The 20,250-nt window shown below is 38.4% G+C and overlaps 1 protein-coding gene across 9 annotated transcripts in view; it reads left to right on the top strand.

Annotated features, from left to right (window-relative positions):
* LOC148025193 (varicose-related protein-like) overlaps positions 1 to 20,016 on the top strand; it is a 162,914-nt gene extending 142,898 nt beyond the window's left edge. The window contains exons 11-12 of one of the 9 annotated variants that reach the window (XM_087694986.1): positions 1,466 to 1,609; positions 19,909 to 20,016. In XM_087694986.1, the coding sequence (XP_087551112.1) occupies positions 1,466 to 1,609; positions 19,909 to 19,917 (153 nt within the window). In that variant the 3' untranslated portion in view covers positions 19,918 to 20,016. Of the gene's footprint in view, positions 1 to 1,465; positions 1,610 to 2,253; positions 5,970 to 5,998; positions 6,637 to 8,447; positions 8,804 to 9,709; positions 10,195 to 12,234; positions 12,937 to 19,908 lie in introns of those variants that run through there. The other 8 variants (XM_087694979.1, XM_087694987.1, XM_087694985.1 and 5 more) reach the window with 8 other exon arrangements.
* The last annotated feature ends 234 nt before the right edge of the window (positions 20,017 to 20,250 follow it).

Raw genomic sequence — 20,250 nt, 5'->3', positions numbered from 1 at the left:
TTTGCTGCTATACAACGGGCACATTTTACTTTCCAAAAGGTATTTGTTCCTCCCAGAATACAACCCTACGGACTTCCTCTCTTCTTTCGGGCTGTTTGTGCAGCCAATAAACTTTTCTTGCGGCACTTTTCTGGGCATATAAATCTTCCAGTCGAGTCCAAATAGCAAAGGCAAAATCCAAACCTTAAATGTTAAATAGCAAGGCATCAGAAATCGATAGCTCGATGGTTGAGCGTCCAAGCTCGTTTAATTCATCCCAGTCTTCCTGTTCTATATCTGCGGGCTTTGCCCCTTTGGTCTTAATCGGCTTTGCTTGCTTCTTCTGCAACAAGATATTATAGCACTGTTTTTGCCAGATTGCAAAGTTATGTGCTCCTTCAAGCTTCTTAATGTGCATGAGATGATTGTTGTCACTGCTGCCAGCCATGATTTTCAATCCAAATGTGACCAAAAAATTCAGCAAATGCAGGCCTAAATTGTCACACAAGTGACCAAGGTACAAACAAGTACCAACCAGCAATAAATAACCACGTAAAAGCAGAAATTTCAGACCTGCAAATAAATTTGCAGAAGCACTAAACCTTGTGCTACAGCACTCTACAACTGATTATAGCTGTTTCAAGGGCAAATACATCACATTACGTGAGAAGTTCCAAAATTTAGCTGCAATTTCTGTTGTACGTGCACCCACCTCTCTTGATCATTATTGGTTGAAATTTCTCTCTAACAACTAGCAACACATTGAAATGGGTTCTTATTTGAAACACCAGCATAAAAGAGCTTGAAGCCATAGTATTGTAAGATTCTTCCCCCCCCCCCCCCCCCCTTCTCTCTCTCTTTTTCATAATCATGTGGCTACCCTAGTGGCAAGTCACTTGTTTTATTAACCCACTAACCGAGGTTCAATTCTTCCTTTTTGTAAGGCCTATACTAAATGACCATGTAGAATGCAGGAGTTGAACGAAAGACCCTCTAGTCACCACCCTGTTCAACTTAACCAACTGAGCTACACCTGTTTCACCTCTCTCTCTCTCTCTCTCTCTCTCTCTCTCTCTCTCTGTGTACACCATGCAGCCATTTATCATCATCATGGCATGATACTTGGAAAATTGATGTGATATGTTGATTATCAACATTATTAATTTCAGAGCTTAATGTTAAATTTTTTGTATTTTGAAATGTGTTTTGTATACTTTGCTGTCATCCTGATGCCCCGACCCTATCCCCTACTTTTGTCCATTCCCCATGCATGAGAGAGAGAGAGAGAGATATGAGTGGAAGAAAGCTAATGATAAAAGGAAAGTGTCCTTAATGTTTTCCATATGCAATTCTAACACATTTATAAGACATGCTAATGCTTTTGTAAATGCCTTGAGTGGAGTAATTCAACTGGAACATCAATACATACATTGTGACCTATTTTATTGTACAGAAGACCTGACAGTTTCTAAATATTGCAATGCAGCAATTTTCCTTCAACCATTCTGATAAATCAATCAGCATTATGGTAGAGTTAACCAGATTATTGCAGCAAGGACATTTTGAAGAGGCCTTCAGTCTTGCTTTATCACTAGGAAGTAGAGATGTCGTTTCTTGGATATGTAAACAGGTTAGTGCTTCACTTTTCACCAATTCAACATTCAACTGGCCAGTCTTATCAAAGAAACTAACACTGCATGGTAGGCTGTGCTCCATGTGTGTGTCAGCTTATTTACCATTCCACTTACAAGTAAAAAATAATGTGGTGTACATTAATATGGAAAAAACATCTATGCTAAGTAAAATTTGACAGTAACCTTAAGACGAGATTATAGAAAGAGTAAGACATACTCAAATGGGGTGCTCCAAATTGAAAGTGCACTTGTGCTGATCTTGATGGCATCCACCACCACCTCAAACTCTTTGCAAAGGGGAATTTGCTAGATTTAAAAAAATGTATGCTTATTGTTTCCGCACACAAATAAGAAATTTGATTGGTTCTAAGTCTGAGATGGGTACGTGGAAGCTTTTGGAACATCAAATACAGGGGCCTATTAATTACAATCAAAAGCCCTTTATTAAGGAACCCTGATTGGCATTACCCATTAGGGCAGTAGCTAGTGGGAGGTGAGAAGTTTCAAGCAATGTATGTTTTATGTCTCATTAGTTAGTATGTTACTTTGTAGCACGTTGTACTACATACAACATGGTAAAGTGATAACTTATTGTTCTTGCTCTAAATGCACGAGCTTCTATGATTATCTCGCCCCACAGGCTGTTGGGTCCATGGACGCATTGTGTGCAACACATGCACAGGCTGTTTGGAATTGCAAACATGTGCAGAAATGAATCAAGCCAATCAAGAAATCTGGATGTGACCAGAACCTCAACTGGAAAGGAATTAGTCTCTTGTCTTGAGTCAAGGGTGTAAAGAAATGGTATAGCAAATACAGAAAATCCAAAGGTATACAATAGCACGATGAACACAATCTGTAGAATGTTGAATGATAATGAAGATGATACAACAGGGAGCCTTGAACCTCAGTGTCTGTAGCATTAGTAAAGAGGTGCCTGAAGATGAAGTTGAGTGTGTTGTACCCAAGACCCAAAAATGCAACAGCAGTAGTCCATAGATGTCTGATGATTTCATATGAAGGTGGCAGCAGTGTGTGCAGTCCAAAGATAGCAAAATGCAGACCTGGCTCACAAGGTGCTGACATTTGTGGTCTGAGATGAGGCAGCCGGCTGGGTGAACAATAGGGCGGCCTGCCTGGTGAAAAAACACAGTTGTGACAGATGTATTACAGCAAAATGCAACAGTTGGAGTGGTGTCAACCACTCCTGAATGATGCCTGGCAGCTGGGTGGCTGGTCTGATCAGCAAACATAAGAGTAGAAAAGTCTGAAACAGGTCTCCAAGATGGCATAATTTCATTTGCAGCAAGGCAGCAGCTGATAATGAAGATGTAGCAATAGGATAGCTCCCAATCAGGTCACCTACATCCTCATGAGAGACGGGCTGTACTCGAGTGAACCTCCTCAAACGAGCAATGTCCTTGAGAAGGGGTATGGGCAGCAGTGTGAGGAAGAGACAGCTGAAGGCTGTCTGGTGTAATGAGGGATTGAGGATGTAGTAACTTAGAATCATATGTATAAAAGAATGGGGGTGCATTTGTCCTTGTTTCAAAAGTCATTTATTTTTGGGAATTTAGCATTATTTGCTTCTTGGGACCACTTTAAGGAGAGTAAATTAGGGGTTAATTTACGATGATTATGATTGTGCGCAAGCCCTAATATTAGTGGCTCAACACCCCCTCTCTAGGTCCAAAAAGGATTGTGTCCAAGAGGGTGCTTAGGCAATGTCTCCACTCTCATCTTTTTACATGAAAGGTCTTACCCCAAAGCAACCAAGGGTGCCGCAATGGGCTCCCCAAGGGACTACCATGATTGCATAGGCGACGAATGTATGTTCTTTCAAGTAACCCAATGTAATGGGTCCAAGGTTTGTTTTTAATGGCTATCAAATGACAAAAGGGGAGGTTGTAGTATTCTCCATAAATAGAATTAGTGTACGGCAAGGCTAGGGTGAAGAAGTATAGCCAAGGAATGTTATACACAATGCAATGGTACCACGTAAGCTATTCCCTCATCGAGGAATCGCTCACTTTTCCAAGCACAATACAAAGGAATGAAGATAGCAAGACAATGACCTGGATCCTATATTGAAAGGAGAAGAACAAGCATCCAATGTGTAATGGACGCTCAAGTAAGGACAGTGTTTGGTTTGTATGGAAGAGATGGACCTCTGGCTCCAAGAAGTTTCTAGAAGATTCTACAATATCTACATCATCGCTTATGTCATTCGCTGATGTCAATATGCCATGGGTCAGTATGCAATCACGCCATGTGTCGACGTCTGTGTATGTCATGCCATGTGGCATCCTCTTGTAACAACATGTATTTCCCTTAGCCTCAGGCTATAGTATAAATAGGGTCATGGGTTACAAGCCCTTCAATCTCACCAACAGTAGTTGAGGGTCTAGTGAGGTAAATTCTCTTGCAATTCTTGTCGTGTTATAGTCTTGTCTTGTATCCATAGTAGCAAGGGAACACCGTTCCACCCCCTTGGGAACGAGTGAACGCGCTCCACCCCCTAAAAATGACTTGGGAATGGGGGGAATGTCCAAGTAGGCGTTCCACCAAAGGGGAATGTGGGACTTAATTGTTAATTATTGGGAAAGAGAAAAAAATCTCAGATGTGTTGGATATCCGTGCACCATTTCTTTTGCCCCCCCTCCATAGTCATATGCATGGACCAATTGTTGCACTCAAATCAGTATGCAACTCTCTCTCTCTCTCTCTGTGCCCCGCCTCCCCCAACAAACTTGTGCCACTTTCAGCTATCTTGATTTCTTGACTCTCTCATCTAGTTCGTTCTTAGATTACCATTTATTTTGGGTCTTATGTTCCTTTTGGATATAATTGATGTATGAAGTAGACTATCATGTTATGCAAATTGTACATGTTTCTTTTAGGAGCTTTTGTAAGATATATATGAATAAATAAATTTAGGCATATATGTATTATGTATACAATAGAAATCATTGCCCTCACGTTCTTGTTCCCCCTAGGATCCCATTCCCATCCCCCCAAGACCTCTCATTCCTATTTCCTTGCTACTATGCTTGTATCAAGTCTTATCTTGTAATCAAGCCACGCTCTTGTAAGTATTCTCTTGTGAAGTTATCTTGCAATCAAGTTCTAGTTCAATTTCTCTTTCAAGTTTTTCTATTACAAGTTGTGAGAGAAATCTTCTCGCTCTCGAATAGCAGTTTGGCAATACTCCTACCACGATCTTGCCTAGTTGTTGTGGAGTCCATGATGAAAGTAATTGTTGCTTCTTTACAAAGCGTCCAATAGCAAATCCAAGAGCTTCAAGAAAGTAATGCAAGGCTACAAGGTGAGCAACCACAAGCTTTGGGCTTAGCTATGCAAGACCTACAATAACAACTTCAAGAAATTTAAGAGACAAACCTACATCAACCAAGAGATCTATCTGCTACTAGTATCCTTCAGGATCAATGTAAGAAAGAACCAAAGGTTAGTCTTCCAGAGAAATTTGATGGCATGAGGTCAAAATTCAGAGGTTTCCTCTAGCAGGCACGATTGTTTATACATATGAAACCAGATCATTGTTGAAATGATGCTTCTTGGGTCGACCTCATAGGAACTCTTCTCTCAAGTACAGCTCTCTCTCCCCTTGCTTGAGAAGGAATCCCCATTGCTATATAATTTTGAGGCCTTTGTACAAAGTTCTTTGCCACATTTGAAAAAGTAGACAAAGCAAAAGTAGCTGAAACAAAGATTAGAAATCTACGCCAAGGGTCAAGACTTGCCTCAATATATGCATCAAAATTTTGGCAACTCACATGCGATTTAACATGGTACTATGTTTATTTTATTAGTCAATTCGATTGGGGATTGATAGACGATGTTAAAGATCTTTTGCTCACTATGTCAAATCTGCATACACTTATTGAATTTCTCTCTTAAGCAATTGAATGTGACAACCACCTATTTGAGAGAAGACAAGAAAGACGTTGGTAGGTGAATTGAGTGGTCAGCCTCTATCAACTCCTAAGACAACACCACAAGACAAAAGCCAACAATCTCTCTTAACAAAAGTTTTTGGATCGATGCCGCATAAGGCTAAACAAGGTTCCCTACACCAATTTCTTTCAACCGAGAGCTCAATTCAGCCTTATAACAGCCCAAATATTCAGATTTACTAGTCTCCTTTTTTTTTAGGAGTAGACCCACTGTAGGTAACTGCCTCTACAGGAGGTGATTGCACCACTGCAGGTTACTGCACTGCTAGGTAACACGGAGTGCTGCGAAGTTTATAGAGCTGTAGGCAGCAAATTGCCTCTTTTAGTCATATGCATGTATTCCATTATAAAAACATATATTTCAGCAGATTTTCCCCGGATGAAACTACAAAGCTTCAAGGTCCATTGCAGGTATTGCAAGACTGCAAAAGACACAAGATTGCTGGCAGCAAACTATTTCTTTTCATTTTAGATATGTATTCAGCATGAAAATACATATATTTCAGCTTGCTCTTCCCGGATACACACTATGAAGCTTCAGAACCTGCTGCAGAATGGTGAATGCCACTTCAAGGACTGTGCAACTGCGGAATTGCCAGTAACAAACAGTTTTTTATTTTAGATCCATGTACCAACATGGAGAAGCATGTATTTTAGCATACACTTCTCTGGTAAAACACCACAAAACTATCAAGACCTGTAGAACCTCAGGAGCTGCACAAACCTTGGATTATGCGATCATGAAACATAGCCACATGAAAGCATCTTTTCATTTCCCAAGAAACTTGCAATTTCATTGCTTGTGCTATTATGAATCCTTCAAAGTTTCTATTAGCTCAAGTTGTATATTGATCCTTCAACAACAACAATACATGATTTTTACAACATACCAAGCCTTCCATGGCCAACGCTCTCATTTCCCTTCTCCAATTGATGAGAAACATTTGATGCATTGCATATGCCATTAACAACACAGAGCAAAATAACCCTCCTATTGTTTCTCTTACCTATTGAGTATTTTGAGGCAGAGCCTATACAAATCATAGTTGTCAGGTACGAAAGGTACATTACGGTACAGTACGATAAAATACGGTACTAATTGGTACCTTATGATTTTATAAGGACGGTATGATATTAGTACGAAAAAAAATTAAGATGATTTTTTAAATAACAAAAATCATAAATCATTAAATGATAGATCATAGAATACATGTTTAAAGTGGAAATAGCCATTTCGTTACAGAATAAGATGAATACATGAGGGTGACCATTGCAATCGCATGGGCTATCCAAAACATGCGATACAACTACAGTCTAGTATATCTGATACAAAAAAAAAAGAGACCTATGTCATGAATCTATGATGAGGCATCACTATCATCATCATCATCATCATCATCAAAACCATCTGAGTGCTCATCAAGAGAGTCTGAAGATGACTCCTCGACATCCTATCATGAGACACACTCATACTCATCCTTGTTGATGAGGTTACCATCATCATCAAAATGATGGCTCCCTAGGTGGCGGCTGTGTAGGCAAGGGGGGGGATGTCATCATGAGGCATAGGATGTGAGCTATTGGAGCCCCGCCTCACATATGTCTGCAAGCCACACGAACCACCCCTCCTTGATGATGGAGGGCATCGAATGACCATGTCCGTGCTACCACTTACTCGAACTCCTCGCCCACGAGCATGCTTACTGCGAGTGTCATGAGTATCTATTGCTATAAGCTCTCTATAGAGCTCTGCAAAAATCATCTCCTCCTCGTCCACCTCCTTATGTATACTCGAAAGAGTGTCGCCCGTGAACTTGAATGTATCAACATTCACCTACACAATGCAGTGATGCATGTAAGATTGATCATTGTAAATGCTAAAGTCTAAATTGTAAAGTATAAACTTTAAACTTTAAACTTCAAAGTTTAAAAGTTAAAACAATAAATTTTAAATGTTCGGACTACCCATGCTCATCATAGCCCTCATCATGTGTAAGTTAGTGTGGCAATAGACTAGCCGCTCTAACTGTTGTGTGTTAAGCCAATTATGAATCTTTGTATGAATGGCACTCCTAGTTTCTCTCACATGCGCTCGAAGAGCAATCCTGGGTAAGAACCCTCACGGTTAAGGGCTAAAGGGTCTCCAATGCATATCCAAAGTTTTGCCACCAAAATAAAGGCTTCACAAGTGACTCCTCCAGCAAGTGGGAGAAGCAAAAGCCACATGCCCTCTCTGATCTGCATAGCATCTTAGTGACTTGTAGGCCTGATGTACCAAAGCGACAAAACCATGGATGCGCTTGTGGATCCACGTTTATCTCCTCTGCAATCTCTAAAACATGCGTACGTTGTCTCTATGATCACTATACAAGCGCGTGCCTCTACCAATGCCGCTCTAAAGAAGTAAACGAGAAGGCCCCCCCTAGCATGTAGTGTTTCAAGGTGGAAAGAGCATGAATTACAACAACAAATTATTTCTCATGTATTTTCAAATTTTTCTTAGCAACTTGTAAAATTCTACTCTTATATGTCACATAGCCTTTCTGCAAAGGACTACTCCAATGTTTTTTCTACATGACCTCACATTGAACAATGAAAGCTTTTTGAAGATGTGGCAAGATCAACATTAGATATGAAGTAAGCTTTTCTCCAACTTATTAAATATAGCAATTCTTTTATCATCTAATTACGCAATTAAACATCACAAGTGGATTTGTAAGCCCAAATGGCATGACTAAGAAATTATATAACTCAAAAGTAGTCCTAAAATCTAACTTGTGCATATCTTTTTTCTTTATATGTATCTTATGATACGCACCATAAAGTCTATCATGTTGAACTTGGCACTTTTCTCTAACAGGTCAAGGATATCAATCCTTGGGATAGGGAATCTATTTGTCATGGTGTTCTTGTTTAAGGTGTAGTAATCCATACACATTTACCATGAGCCATTATTTTTCTACACGACGAGTATAGATGAGCAAAAGAGTGATTATCTGGGTTGAATCGATCCTTTTGCCAACATCCCATTAACTTGACTCATTATGTCCTATTATGAGGTAGCCCTCACTCTATAGAGTGAATTTTTTGGAGGCCTACTACCAGGCATTGGGTCAATGGAATTATCCTCTGGCCTTTCAAGTAGTAATTTTTCATGCAATGAATCAAAAAAACAAGCTTGGAATTCATTTAAGATATTTGTCCACTCATTATTCAACATTGAAACATTAGACTTAGCAACTTCTTTACTAACATCTTTTGCAAAAACCAAGTACGCATTTCATTTCTAAAGAAATTGTTGAAGTAGACACAAGATGAATACTTACACCAAGAACATGTTGCCTTCCTTTGTGAGTGAGTGGTTTTCCTTTATATATATCAATTGTAGCATGCACTCTATGACACCATGGAATACCTAGTAATATATTATAATCCTCTAATAGCATAATGTGAAAATCCTCATTATCCAAATGATTGCAAATGAATAGAAGTTTCCAAATGAGAGGGGTGATTGGCTCCACATATCCAAGTCATGCAAAACTAGCCTTACACATGGGACACATCTCATCATCTCTCATGTCCAACTTGCTACCAATTCTAGAGAAATGAAGTTGGTATGGACACCTATGTCAAAGAAAACTAAAGCATGTTGCTCCATAAATGGTATAGCTCTAAAGCATCTATATTTGGTTGTTCATCAAAAAACATTCTATATCAATCCAATTGTAGTTTTATGTTTCTTGCCTTTCTAGTCCTTATTGTCATCTCTATGGTTTTTTCACTTGCATTCTAGGCATTCACATGATATATCCCCCTTTTGTTCACTAAAATAACATTTATATGCATCATATAATGCCTTCCTTTCAACATTTTTTGGGCACTAGTAAATTATCTATTACCTTGTTTACCTTTTACAAGGAAGGACTTAGATTGATTTTAATTTATTGATCCTCTTTTGAGGATCTAAACTTGTTGCCCAAAAAAATTGTCTTACTACCCTTATTTTCAACCTTCCTTGCTCTAAAGTCCAAAGACATGGCATTTCATCAATGCATAAGTTGTGTTTGCATTTTTCAATCCATTGTGCTATGTTAGTCACTTTTGTCTTTGTTCAATATATAGGTCTCTCTTTGGTCAAACCATCGTGACCTCGTGAAAAAAGCTAATTCACAACAAAGTTGCCCAAATTTTGTTTATATACTCTTCCAAATCAACACAATAATTGTATCCAATTTGTTCCAAATTATTATCACATCTATTTTTAAAAGTATTTATGAGTCGTCGGTAAGAGAAAACATGTTTAAAATGCATCCAAGTTGGTGCCTTTGTTTTGCATCAAAAGGGTTCTCCACCACTGTTGAAGTGCATTCAGTGGTTGCTTTTCACACTTTTGAATGCTCAGAAAAGTTGCCCTCAAAGTAGGCTGTATCAAATTGTTGAATGAAGGTCAAAACCTTCAATTTATACTGCATACTATTGAATGCTTCAAACTTTACTATTGCCCCATATTCTTTGTAATCTTTAACTTCACCCAAGGTGTAAAGTTATCATACACTAGTGCTTGCAAAAATGGTAGCCCTTATGATGTCATTGTTACATGCTTCCCATTGACTAAACATTCTAGTTCGCATGCCCCACATGCCAAGTGTGCTTTGTTATGAGAGAGAGATGAGAGTTTGAGAGGTTGGGTCATCCACATTCAAAGTGGTGCTATACTAGTTTTCCTATTAGCTACCTACTTCATTATGCATCCTCAACAAGGTGCATGTTTGTGGTCATGCACATGAAATGTGTGCACATGCACATATGTTTTGGGGTCTAAGGGGGCTTTTTGGGAAGGAGAAGGAAGAGGGGAGTTTTTGGCAAAAAAAGGCATTGGACAAAAGTGATACGGTACCGAGGCCAATAGAGTGGTCCATTTACCCTAGGTTGCATATTGAATGGAAGGTTAAATATCTACATTTGATGATTCTATACCCTAGAAAGAACTTATTGTTCAAAATCATTGGATATGCTAGTGTTTTATTGATTTGACTAGGATCACAATGTTCCTATCATAGACACTTGCATATTAGAGCCTATATAAGTGTATCCTTCACCCCTCATTAAAACTTAAATGTCAGAGAGAGAATGTGTGTGCGCGCGTGCGCGCGCAGGCGCGCTACCACACGTGTAAGTGGCTCATGAAATTAGTAATAAGAATGCAAAAACCTTTCCACCTCTCAAGAAAAGAAATTAATTCACGTGCGCTACCACACGTGTAAGTGGCTCATGAAATTAGTAATAAGAATGCAAAAACCTTTCCACCTCTCAAGAAAAGCAATTAATTCTACTACTCTTTAGTCATGGTCTACAAGCAAGATGTTTTCTTCCTTACTGTTCATGATCTTCCTCCATTATTGTTCATGATCTAGTGCTCGAGACACACACGCATAGTTGTAATGAGTGGTGATGGAAATGTTTATAAGTGCAAGTTAGATGCAAACATATGTTTTCACACATAAATGCACACATGTTTAAAGGAAACTTTGAACTAGCAATTATGTAACTCTTTTATTTTTGGAAATGTCTAGGATTGATTTTGCTCAAAGCACTTATAGGATCATAAATATTCTGGGTATATTCTAAGACAAGATTATTATTCTTTCTACTAGCTTAATTGTACATTTTATGTGATCAGGAGGAAGATTAGATCACTTTATGGGTATTTTATGAGTGGTTTAAATTGTTTTATATTTGAAATGGAATTTTCCTTTTTTAATCTATATGTCATAGGCATTGTGATGTGGCTTTTCCTTACCATATACATGTACATGCATACATACATATATACCTATCTAGATGTGGTCATACTATGTATATATTATATACATAGATATATGCACATTTTTGTTAGCACATATGTATGGCGTGCCTTACATGCTATATGGTTGTGTATATGCATATGTACATAACTTGTCATTTAGGGCACATTAATGACTAACTCATCGGTGGTTTTTAATTTGCATGATGAAATTGACATCTAAAGGTGTGTTTTGTAGGGTTTTAATATAGTATGTATAAGCACTTATCATCTATTACACAAACCTATATTGACTATACTTCACACATACCTATATTGACTTATCTATTACACAAACCTGTATTGACTATACTTCACACATCATTCTTTGTTTACTTCTAATTTTATACCATTGTGCTTTTTATTAATACATTTTCTTGCATTGACTAGAAAATACAAGGTTATAGAAAGTATTCTAATAGAGAGCTATACTTCTCACATTACTTACTTTTGAACTTAGTAGGATGAATGTTCAATACATAAAGGATATTGATAGAATGAAAATATGGTCCTGCCTACTCACATTGAGACCCCTTATGTTAAAACCTCGATGGGTGGGACGGGATACTGGCTTTTTCTTTGTTCAAAGCACATTACTGTGTAGAGTCATTATTATGCTATGATCAACAAAACCTCAACCATTGGTTTGCTTTAGTAGTGACAATCTTTGTCTTTAAAAACATTTTAGGTATAATTTTATTTCCTATTATAATGATTTTCTATTTCTTATTTTAACATGTTACATGTATAATAGACCCAAGTTTTATGTTGTTGTCTTTTACTAATAATATTTTGGCTTTTCTAGGTAGATCCCAAGGTTTTATTCGCAAATAGAAGGCCACCTTTAAGCCAAGGGGTGTTGGTAGCCCTATTGCAACAACTTGGTTCTTTAGATTTTAACTTTGGTGGACACAGCGATGTGTTGGATGAATTGTTATGGATGGAGCAAACCATACTAGCAATGGATCCCACCTACATGCGCCCTCTCTTGGAGAATCTCTACATCAACCTCCAACGTTGCTTCTTGTCCCCCAGTGCCTCCACTACCAATAACAAGATAATTGCTAATCAAGCTCGCTTGATCATTCACATCCTCAACTCATTGTTAACTAGCATTGCCACCACAACAACATGATGATATGAGATGTGCCAATAAAATAAAAGAGTCCACTAATAACCAACTTTTCATTCTTAGATATGTACAACTTAGGATTCTAACCAACATTAAGAGATTGGTGATAGCATGCATTATGAGTTGACCCTAGTTTTTCGCTTTCCAAGAAAGTGATACATCATATATAAGTGGCTACTAATTGCCAATCTTAGTAGCCAAACAAGTGTCGCCTTGTAATCCACAAACGTTTGGCCATTATTACATAATAAGCATTTGACTAGCAATATCCACTCTCATGTGTATCCAAATTCATCAAATGTTTGGCATACAATAAGGTGATGAAATAGAATTGCAAATGAACTTTGTAAATATCACATGCAGTTTTCCATATTTTCATGTCCAATGACTATAGTTGAGCGATACAATAACAATAACAAGTTTTGGGTCCAACGAATCATTTATAACGTTGTTCGGATTGGTCCATGTGCCTTGGTATATTATAAGGTGAAATGTTACAATGCATTAACTTAGAGAGTTTCATTAAATATGGGTTCTTGATAGTTGCATTGTAGACTCTATCGTACTAGTTGTATTCTCTTTTTAGTTATTTGAATAGAGTTTATATTCGTTGAGACATTTTATAGCTTTAGTTTCCATGTTTTCATTTTCCACTAAAAATTGCTTACGGGCCCCAACTAAACAAATTTTCAAGGCAAAGCGATGGAGAGCATCATATTAATGCATCTTTTTTTTTTCCTTAAAAGAAAGTGTGCATAACCTTTAAAGTGACTAGTAAAAATATCTGAGGAGATGATTAGAAAAGGGCATTGATACTAGCATTATGTGTACATTATGTACAAAAGGGAATTTATGATCTAATGGTTTATATATCTTAATGTTTCTTTTGTCTCCATTCCTTGGTAAATATCTTTTAAACCTTATTGTTATCATGTCTCTAGAGTCTCGTAATCCATTTTAAGACTTGCTACCATTCCTTTAGCATGACCCTTGATGTTCAATTGCCATGACTTTCAAGCTTTCATTCATTTCACACTTAATTTATCCCCTAGACTTTTCACTTTACCTTCCATTTTCTATTATTCTCATTATTTCCATTCACAATAACAAAAGCCAAGTTACATTCACTTGAGGAAATTATAAAATTCATTTGAATTATTTTATTTCAATTGAGAATGAATTTTCATAATGATGATAATTATCCAAGTAATTCAAAGTAACTCTAATAACATGCAAATAGTGCAATTCAAACATATAATCAATTTAATAAAATTTTAAAAATAGTACATGAGTGATTTACTAGGAAGCGCTTTTGGCCATGTCATACAAAGAGAAATTTTCTCACAATGTATCCCCACCAATACTTATCACTCAAAGTTTTGCCCCCATAGTCTCGAGACACCCTCACTCAAACCATCAGGATTTCTTTTGTTGATAGAGAATTCTTTGTTCAATAGGTTTCATGTTCAACTCTTCTTGGTTAGTACTCACTAGATGGTATGATATACCATCAAAATATCCTATGACATGCTAGCAATAAACTATCTTTTGAGATGAGGGATGAAGTAGACCCAGTCTCACAATAGTAAAGCAAAGGGCCAAATTGGCACATTGTCAAGAACATGAGGCAACAACAATGATAGCAATAGCACACAATTATTGGACACGAAAAGGGCAGAGGCTCAAAGTAGTAGAGAAGTTAAGGGAAAACGGAGAGTAGTTAGAAACCTCAAATCATTGTACCTTATACAACATCACCTTAGTAACCTACAACCTCTAAACAAAGACTATTTTCGCCCTTAGAGATCTTGTAGCCCCACAAAGTAGCAACCTCTCCACCAACAGAGCTAGTGGAGTTGTTGACGTAGAGACCACACACCACTATCCCATTAGGAGATGCAGTTACCACAATTGATGTATAGACGTCTCTAGCCTCCTCAAGTCAGCAAGTTGAGTCCTCTAAGTTGATCCTATGACAGGTCTCTAATACTTAGCATATGAGGGGTATAGTTGTCCCATATAGAGTGAGGAGACAAATGACTATGTTGCATATGCCAAGAACTTCATCCCCTTGATGAAGAAAGGAGAGCTAGTAGAGAGAAGGCTCGGTAAGGAAAACTAAAAGAGACAATGAAGACATGCATGGACCACAAAGTCCCATCAACCAAGAGAACACTATGTATTTAATGAGGATCCTCTCATGGAGTTTAAGGGGTTTCAAATGACAAATGTTCACACAAGGTTGGAGCCTCATGAAACAAGATATGCATATAGTTATTTGGAGGATCAATGGTTTTGCTCATCTTACAAGAGTGCCACATATTTGTAGTAAGGATATCCCGATGTTATGGGAAGCTTTTGCCAAGGCAACAATATACTCATTGGGCAATAGATGTGGGTGCCACACAAATATAGGTAGGTATCCTAATTCTAGGGAGAGCCATGGGGATCTTTGTGAGAGTGGGTGATGCACTTATTGCTCTATTGGTCATCTATGCCTTGAATGGTTTGCCAAATTATTTGTTCAAGTTTATTATATAGGTATTACCCCAAGCTAGTGCTTATAGGATGGTCTCATATCCCAAGACATGCTAGCGGTAAACTATTTTCAAGATGAGGGAGACAAGAGGCCCCAATGTCACAAAAGCAAGGTAGTCGACCATAGCAGCATATTGTCAAGCAAAGGAGGCAACAATAATGACAATGAGAGTGTATTGATACTAATAAAGATAAAGGCACAGGCTTAGAGCAGCTGAGAAGTTGAGCAATGATGGAGGGTAGTCAAAGACCTCAAATCAATAGCCCTTGCACCATCACCTTAGTCACCTATGATCTCTAAATGAAGACACTTCACCCCCTCTCCCCCTCCCCCAAACCCACCCCCACCCCTTGCCCCCCCCCCCCCCCCCCCTTGCAACCCCTTAAGGAGCTAGAGATGCCACAATCCCAAAAAGTAGCAACCCCTTAAGCAAAGTAAAGCAACCATTTGACATAAAGACTGCCCAAGCACCAGCATCCCTTTAGGAGATGGAGATAATAGGGTTGATGGATTGATTTATGTAGCCTCCTCAAGTGACTAAGATCAGTCCTCTAAGTTGATCCCATCACGTCCCTAACACTCAACATTTGAGGGGTGCAACCATCCCAAAGGAGAGTGAGGAGACAAATGACTCTATTGTGTATACTTCAAGAACTTTGTCCCTTTGTCTAAGATAACAAAGCTAGCAGAGAGAAAGCTTGATAGGGTGTACCAAAAGAGAGAGTCGCACCAACCAAGAGATAATGGAAAGATGCATGGACCACAAAGTCGCACCAACCAAGAGATTTTGATGTATCCCATGAGGATCCTCTCATGGAGTTTACAAGGCTACAAAGGAAAAAAAGTTAAGGGCTCTCCTCATGAAACAAGACATGTAGAGTACTAGTGGCAAGATCAGCGAATTTTCTCATGTTATAAGAGCACCCTATCCTAGCAAAAAGGATCCACCAAGGCAAAGCTATACATGGTCATGGGTGCCACCACGGAGATATAGGTAGGTGTTTTAATTCTAAGAAGAGCCATAGGGGCCTTTGTGAGAGTGGATGATGCAATTATTGATCCACTGGTCATCAATGCCTTGAATGGCCAGTGAGATGAGAGTTTTGGACTGGTCCTATCTCAAGTTGATCATTGGGTAATAGATGATGACTTTAATATGGTGGAGGCATTGGAGTATAGGAGAGGGAAATCTAGAGAGATCATTAAAGGATGAGAGCAAACTATGTGGGAGGATCTCATACTTCATTTTAGAGGACATGCTCCGTGGTTCAAAACAAAGTCTAGCAGATCCACATGCTTGCTCTAGTTTGCCAACAGAGAAAGGACAGCACAAGCTAGGAGTGTCTTCAAGCTTGATCAATTTTATATGGATGACTAGCTTGCAAGAGAAGCAGCCTCGTCGATTAGGGTCTAGAACTTTCTCGACTAGATGGGTAGCTAGAGACTTTTGATGAGAGGACATAGAAGCCTTCTAGAGAAGTAAAGGATCATTAGAGCATGTTTCACCTATGATCTTCCTTACAGACTCAATTAGGACACAATTTTAATGGACAATCTTTCTATTATGTGGCCTAGATATCCCAAATAGGGATTGCAAGCACGGACTCAATAGAGTCAACATATACATAACACAAGGGCCTTACATCTTTGTAAGGATTCACGAATGGACCTCTTACAAAAGGAGAAATATATAGAGTATGGTAAAGCATTAAGTGGTGGATCATCACAGCAGGCACTCCAAGCACAACTCCCCTTACAATTGTCTAAGAGAAGATGATTGGATAAGTTCTTCAGCTATTGGGATCTTATCAATAAAAATCTCACCATAGATTTTTAGGAGATTTTGGCATCAAAAGATATGTCATAGAGACTATCTTAGGGATTTATTCCATCTCCTCCTCAAGATTGTGGGGAAAACTTGGAGATTATACAATGGAGTCCAATCACTTTGATTGGAACTACCTACAAGATCCTTGCAAATCATACCATCTTAGATTGGCCCCTTGATGCCAAAAATTATTCATCCGACTTAGACTGACTTTGTCAAAAGAGTGTAACATCTTGTATTCCAAATCTCCACTACTCTTGCCTACTCTAGGAACCAAGAACTCGTCATGCTTATTCTCAGTTTTGAGAAGGCACATGGAGGTCCGAGTTGGGATTTCTTAGAGGTCATTCCTAAGTTAGAGTAGCTCATGGATGTGGAGTTTGCAAATGACATAGCAGTTTATGTAGACAAGGATGAGAGCAACTTTAGAGCCTTTCTAGCACCTCTAAGATTTTCAAAAAAGCATTAGCAGCTTAAAATCAATTGGCACAAGTCCTATGATTTCTAGGAATGTGACACCAAGCAACCAGATTGGCAACCTCTTCCTCAAGGAGACATCGTAAACATGCATAAAGTAGAGTCTTCTTGTGCAATGTAGATTTACTTACTACTCTAAAGATAGTGTCTATCATATTTTGCTTATTTGCACCCTTCCTTGTTTGATTTTCTTCTGTACTTCCTGTTATATTTTGGTTGTTATTTCATTGACTTCATCTTCAATCTTCTTATTAGCTTTGGCTACCTTAGTTGTGCCAATTTTCCCTCTAACTTAGCCAAATGTGCAAGCACTTTGGCAAGTGAGTCTTTCAAAATCACATTCTTTATGTCCAAGTTGCAAACTCTTACAAATGTTCCTCCTAATGGGATTGACTCTTGATTTGGTTTGGGCAATAATGTTGAGATCATTGAGAAATTCTATGGGCAATAATGTTGAGATCATTGAGAAAGTCTATGGGCAAGTACATCGCACTATTAAGGCAAAAGTTTAGGTGTAACCCTCACCCCTAAGTGTTTCCTTTGCATGAGAGAGAGAGAGAGAGAGAGAGAGAGAGAGAGAGAGAGAGAGAGAGAGTGTGTGTGTGTGTGTGTGTGTGTGTGTGTGTGTGTGTGTGTGTGTGTGTGTGTGTGTGTGTGTGTGTGTGTGTGTGTGTGTGTGTGTGTGTGTGTGTGTGTGTGTGTGTGTGTGTGTGTGTGTGTGTGTGTGTGTGTGTGTGTGTGTGTGTGTGTGTGTGTGTGTGTGTGTGTGTGTGTGTGTGAGAGAGAGAGAGTGTGTATGTGTGTGTGTGTGTGTGTGTGTGGCACTTTTTCTACACATTTAGGCTTAGGGAGGCCCTAGGGTAAGGGGACTAGTAGAGTGTCACCATAATACACCTTTGTTGAAATAATGCACCTTTGTTGACAAAACTCTAAGATAAGACATCTCATATTTTGATGCCTAAACGAGCATACACCTTGAATACAAAGAGTACAAAGCACACCCCTTTACAAAAGCCTAGAGAGTTGGAAAGGACCCACAAAAGCACTCACTCATCTTGAGGTTTCAACATGAAATGGAGAAGATGGCCTTCATGAGGAAAGCCATGCTACGCAAACTTCCATGGGATCCTATCTACCTTAAGGATGACTTTATCAAGATGCAGGTGGAACACATGCCCAAAATAATCCAAGTCATAAGCTTAAAAATACTTGAATTTATATTTGGTTCACAAAAATCTCTATGGTTTATTGCTTGAGGTTCATATATGGGGATTTATTTCTAGCAACTCTTATTCATGTCGCAATCCATGCCCATGCAACATTATTTATTTTCTACATATGGTGTGAATAGCTTGACACCACATTGATGACCAACTTACACAAGCAGACACTAGCTTCCTTGGGCATCCAACACATTTAATAATTGACCTTGCTTCCTCACAAAACAAGATATATTCCTAATCGTTAAGATCATAATTCACATTCATGAAATAATCTACTGCACTATTATCCAATCAATAGATATCCCAAAGCTCCTATTAAGTTGGCCATTACCAGTAGCATTTGTTGGCAATCATGAGATGTAATTTGCATCTAGATGGCCCAAAAGCAATAGTTAAGGAACTGTTAGTTCTTTTCATGCATTGATTTGATCGATAATTTATGAAATATTGAACAAGTTCAAGGTTATATTTTAGTTTAGTCTAGATTAGAATAACAAAAGCATGCATGATTATGGAACTAAAAGATGAAAGCTCAAATAACACAAGGTCATAGGGAGCTCTACAAAAAGGTCATAAGAAGCCTTATGAAAAATGAAAGCTCACATAACAAAAGGTCAGGATCCAAAGAATTTAAAATAGAAATTAAGGTCACGATGTTGTCATCTTAGCTCTCATTCTCTTGTGCACAATCTTTGGTATATACTAAGCCAAATAATGAAAGGTATCATTTCTATTAGCTTTTGTACTTGAAATTCATGTAAATAAAGTTAAAGGCGTGATGTATGATGTTGGATGGCACTCCAAGTTTTGAAAAAAGTAAATGGCAAACATAAGACAAAAAAATTGCATGCAGATTCATTACACAACTCTAGATATCTCTATTTAGATATGCTTGGTGGCCTCAATCTATCAGCTCCATCTCTAAACTCTTGGCTTCCTTTCTTTAATCCCATAGGCTATCTAGGCACACCAAGGGTAGGGCATATTTGTAAGTCTTTGGGCAATCATGTGCTCTAGATCTACAGCCTATGGGCAAGGTGCAAAGACCTACAAACATTGTAATGCGTAGGACATAACAGGAAAGGTTAAGCACAAATATTGATAAATAACTCATTCTTATGTGTGCATTTTTGGAGATATTCCTATTTCTTATCTCCTCTCTCTTCCACCTACATAGCTCTATATGTGTGCATGTGTGGAGAGAGAGAGAGAGAGAGAGAGAGACTTCTTCCTACCTTGTACTTTTCATCTTCTCTTATTCTTCCTTTATTCACTTGCAGGAGTGCTAGTGATGGATTAATGGCTAACAAATTCAAGAGGGGCTTTGATAGTTTGCACACCTCAAGCTGGGCTCCCCATCATCTCCTTCATCACATAAGTTACACCAAAGAAGGAAGAGGTAGTGGTGAATCTATATCTCATCTCTTACTTTCTTTCTTTTGCATCGTTCTTTTATGGATTTTAGAGACATAGAAATGTGAGAGAGATAAGAGTGGGTAGTATAGAAATTTGGGTAAGCGGTGTATGAGATGTGTGCTTGCAGTCCTTGAAACAATAAAGAGAATATCTATCAAGCAATAGGGCAGATTGACTTGATTCATGTGAAGACTGAAGACTAAGTA

Source organism: Lygodium microphyllum, chromosome 15, assembly GCF_053477565.2.
Source record: "Lygodium microphyllum isolate KBCC chromosome 15, Lygodium_microphyllum_v1.1.10, whole genome shotgun sequence".
NCBI classification, from domain to species: domain Eukaryota; kingdom Viridiplantae; phylum Streptophyta; class Polypodiopsida; order Schizaeales; family Lygodiaceae; genus Lygodium; species Lygodium microphyllum.
Note: the sequence above shows the minus strand (reverse complement) of the source record. Positions and strands in the feature narration are given on the sequence as shown.